Source organism: Cebus imitator, unplaced genomic scaffold, assembly GCF_001604975.1.
Source record: "Cebus imitator isolate Cc_AM_T3 unplaced genomic scaffold, Cebus_imitator-1.0 Scaffold440, whole genome shotgun sequence".
Taxonomy (NCBI): Eukaryota; Metazoa; Chordata; class Mammalia; order Primates; family Cebidae; genus Cebus; species Cebus imitator.
The window spans coordinates 862235-866805 of record NW_016107755.1 but is presented as its reverse complement, the minus strand read 5'-3'; the positions used below and the strand labels follow the sequence as shown (position 1 = coordinate 866805).

The 4571-nt window shown below is 40.3% G+C and overlaps 1 protein-coding gene across 2 annotated transcripts in view; it reads left to right on the top strand.

Moving 5' to 3' along the window:
• Nucleotides 1–4571, top strand: part of TRIM40 (tripartite motif containing 40) — a 12795-nt gene that overhangs the window by 5486 nt on the left and 2738 nt on the right. For both annotated transcript variants that reach the window (XM_037732052.1, XM_037732053.1), the window contains one exon: nt 4417–4512. In XM_037732052.1, coding sequence (XP_037587980.1) covers nt 4417–4512 — 96 coding nt within the window. The remainder of the gene's footprint in view (nt 1–4416; nt 4513–4571) is intronic.

Below are 4571 nucleotides of genomic sequence, written 5' to 3'. Positions count from 1 at the left end.
TGTTGACCAGGATGGTCTCGATCTCTTGACCTCGTGATCCACACGCCTCGGCCTCCCAAAGTGCTGGGATTACAGGCTTGAGCCACCGCGCCCGGCCTAAAATCTACAAATTCTTATTTGTATACCTGTTTCATCACTGACCAACCAATGCCAGTGTCAATCACTTCAATGTATTTTGCTGGTTTAGTAAGTGAGTGATGGTGATGTACATTGTTTTATTTTGCTTGATTATGAATGCTAGTGGTGAGGCTTTTATCCCTGAAGACTCGAAGTCTGCATTTTCCCCTAGAATCAGGGCATAAATTCTACATGATTGCATCAAAGTAGTTTATCTTTTGTTAATGGGCTACATTAGCTGTGTTTAACATACACTTTGTTTTTTTTGTTTTTTTTTTGAGGCGGAGTCTTGCTCTGTCATCCAGACTGGAGTACAATGGCGAGATCTCAGCTCACTGCAACCCCCACCTTCCCAGTTCAAGCGATTCTCCTGCCTCAGTCTCCCAAGTAGCTGGGACTACAGGCACGTGCCACCACGCCTGGCTAATTTTTTGTATTTTTAGTAGAGGCAGGATTTCACCATGTTAGCCAAGGACAGTCTCAATCTCCTGATCTCATAATCTTCCTGGCTCTGCCTCCCAAAGTGCTGGGATTACAGGCTTGAGCCACCACGCCCAGTCTTTTAACATGCATTTTTTTTATTCTGTAATTTCTTCTTAATTACATTTTTGGGCAAAATTTTAGAAAATTGTATTTAAATTGGTTGTATTCTTTTTCACAATATAATCTTCATGTTCTAAATACACAGAAATTTGTCTAATATGAGTGTGCTGCTCTGTTTTATTTCTAAAGGTTTATTCATTCCTGGCTTACTTGGAATTTTATAGAGCAGGTTGTGTGAAGAATGACTCCATGTTAATTTTTCTTCATTCTGGTGTCCAGTTGTCCCCAAAGCATTTCTATAATAGTGAGTTCTTTCCACATTTACGTGTTGTTTCTCGTTTGGCATAAATTAAGTTCTTATGATGGGCTTTTTTTTTTTACTCTAGTCCATTGATTATTCTTTCTGTTATTATGATATGATTATTTGAAACATGTTACTTCATGTTTTATTTTTAAATCTAGCAGCATTTTTGCCATTTAACAATTTTTATTACCTTATATTTTTGCTAACTGTTCATTAAGAAGAGTGCTTTTTTACAATCTTTCTAAATTTTACAGAGCATTCCCTAAGATTTTAATGGTTATTGCATTAAATTTGTTGATTACTTTAAAAATTATAACTTTTGGGATTTTTTTATTCTTCTCAACCAGTACCAAGATATATCACTAAAAGCTTTCCACTATGTATTTGAATCAGATACTAAATTTTCTCTACTTCAACCTCATGTGCCCTGACTCTATTCAGGGTAACTATATATTTTATAACATTATTTTTTTGACAATTTGTATTTGAAGATTTAAATGAGGTTCTTTGCTGAACTCATGTATTTACTCATACATTTTTTAAAACTTTTCTGACATTTTCTAGATCATAATCATGTGAGTGATATTTTAAATCCATATTTTGGGACACAGTTCTATAAGGAGCATGCATTTTGAAAGCTGTTAATTTTTCTTTCTTTCTTTTTTTTTTTTTTCTAATGTCAGGGATAGATACTTCTTATCTGTTTAATGCCCTTTTTTTGGTCAGATTTTTAAAATTTAATGATTTAATCTGAATGTCTGACAGAATTTTAAAATATTCATTTAGATAAGACAGGCCTTTGACTATTTTCTAGATTTCAATTTGTCTTTTTTTTTTTGCTAAGGAATATTTTGGTAGGTGGAAGTGTGTAGAATTTGGTTTTTCAATTCTAATGAGTGTCTTATTTATATGCTATGCATCCATTAAATATTTTAATGCAAAAATTGGTGAAAAAGCATTTTTTAGAGACAGAGGACTTTACCTTACTCATTTTGAATATTGTAAATGATATGAATGTATTATCGTCAGTTGTTCTATGCTTTTATCTTTATTGCTGTTATCTTTGCCTTCTTTTTTCATTTACACAGTGCCTGTAGTTGACTTTGTTAAATTTTAAACTGCCAGATAATAGGACTGTGGCTTTTTGAACTGGACCTTAACAGGTCTGAATTTGACAGGCAGAAACATAAAGCATTCTGGCAGAGGGAAGTAAAAGGCCATGAGGAGGTGTGGCTGCACGCATGTGTTCAGGAAGCGGAAAGCAATGTTGTGTGCTGGTGAAGAGAGCAAAGAGGGAGAAGAGAGAGAATCCCAGACAATGTCCACTGGGGCTGGGTCACAGGGTACCTTGGATGCTGAGTGAAGAAGTTTGGGCTTATCTTTGTTGATGAGAAGCCATTTTGAAGGGACGAGTAACATCAACAAAGGTGAAGTATGACAGATTTTAAGCTGAATGGCAGGCAGAATGGCAGTTCCAATGCCAGAAATATGAAGGTGAAGAGGAGTGGACTGCAGAGGAGAGTGGGGAAGGGGGCAGCATGTTTGATTTGACAGTATCGATTTTGAGCTGCCAACAGGGCAGTAGGCAATACTTAGCTCTCAGTTGGATGCATGAGATGGACTGCTAGGAAGAGAGATTTGGTTTTGGAATGATAAGATCTGAAGCCTCCAGAAAAGAATGCTAAGGACATAGTTTGAGATAGAAAAGGGTTGAGGAGCCAATTTCCAGGCGTCTTTTTACAGGAAAAGTGAAGAGGCGAAGAAGCAGTGGCAGAAGGCACAGGTCTAGGAAGGATGGGGGTGGAGAGGTGGTCCAAAAAGGCACCTGCAGATTTCGTGGCTGGAGATCCCAGGTGACCTTGGAGAGAGACGCTTGAAAGGAGTGATGAGAAGCAAGGCGGCTGGCTGCGGAATGATGGCAGGGAGGAGGTGAACAGAGCAAGACCAGAAGACTCGACTGTGAGGGCAGAAAGAGAGTAGATGCAAGGGGTGGAGACTGTTCGTGCTTTTCAGGACCTGAACTCTTGTGCTAACTCAAACAATTTCACACCAACCCAGCCTGCCACCTGCTTCAGCGAGACCCGTGAGCGACATCCGTGTTGCCCATTTATTACCTCCCACGCCTATCACTTTTTACTCCCCCTCTGCTGAGAAATGCCTGCAGGTAACACCCAGCGATGTGACACATTTTTAGTAACTTCATGGTGACATCACTGTCTTCTCTGCTTACTGCAGCTTTTTGTTTGCCAAATGCCCTTGCTTACTGCTCCTACACACAGTCCTTTGACCTTGATTTCACCAGCCAAGTCTCAGGCCAGAAAGAACTTTCAGTTGTCTTCTCCATCCCCCGACTTCTACCTGTACATCAACAAAATCTCCTCAAAAAAGATTCTTTTAAAAAATTTGAAGTGGGAAAGATTTAATGAAACACACACTTTTCAGCTAACAGTGCATCCTGCTCTTTAGTTCACAAATCTGTTTCTCGTTTCGTTTTCCATTTCATCATACACCCTCCAACCATGGGCAGCCATTTAAAGCATTTGCTGTTACTTTTGCTTCTGTTATAGGCCATCAAAAACCTGAAAGCGAAAACTTTTAGAAACTCAAATCATTCATTATCTTCATAGCTTCAAGGACACAGTGACCTATCCAGATACTAATTTAAGATTGAGGGCGAAGGCACTGCCAGCTTGGGCTATGGGTTTACATCTAGTAAAGGGCTCTGCCTGTCATTCATCCTAGTGAGGACCAGGAAGCAGTGGTAGCAGAGGCTTGTTATCTCCTTTTTTTTTTGAGACAGAGTTTTGCTCTTGTTCCCCAGTCTGGAGTGTGGAGTGCAATGGCACAATCCTGGCTCACTGCAACCTCCGCCTCCCTGGTTCAAAAAATTACCCTGCCTCAGCCTCCCAAGTAGCTGGGATACTACTACTAATTTTTTTTTTTTTTTGTATTTTTAGTAAAGGCGGGGTTTCACCATCTTGGCCAGACTCTGTTCTTGCCTCTTGACTTCGTGATCCATCTGCCTCAGCCTCCCAAAGTGCTGGGATCACAGACGTGAGCCACCACACCCGGCCACCATCTCCTCTTTAAGGCAGTTCTCTCCCTACTGACTTTACCTGTTAATGTAAAATAGTAAGAAGTGCTAGAAGACTGTCATATGACTTTCATATGTTGAGAGAAAGCACCTTGAAGTCAAGTAGAAATGGTTCTGTTGCTAGCTGTTATTTTTCTGTAGTAATAAGACTATTAAAAAAAAATACCCACTACTTTTTTCCCCACCATTATCCAATAAATAAACTCTCAAGTCCCATACTCCAACCATGATTCTCTTTGTAGGCAGAATTTTACATCAGTTTCATCCTGGGATCAGGCTCCCTTCCGTGTTCCATTGACTATCCCCAGGGGTTGCCCCCCTCAGTCCCAGTCTGACAAGCAGGCGTCTCTCTCTTTAGGAACGACTCAACCGCCGGAGCAGGAAGCTCAAAAAAGACATCGCAGAACTTCAGCGGCTCAAGGCTCAGGAGGAGGAGAAACTGCAGACTCTGCAGGTGGGTTTTTCAGATTCCTGGGAAGGACTACCTGGAGTGTTCTCAGGGGCCCTTACTTA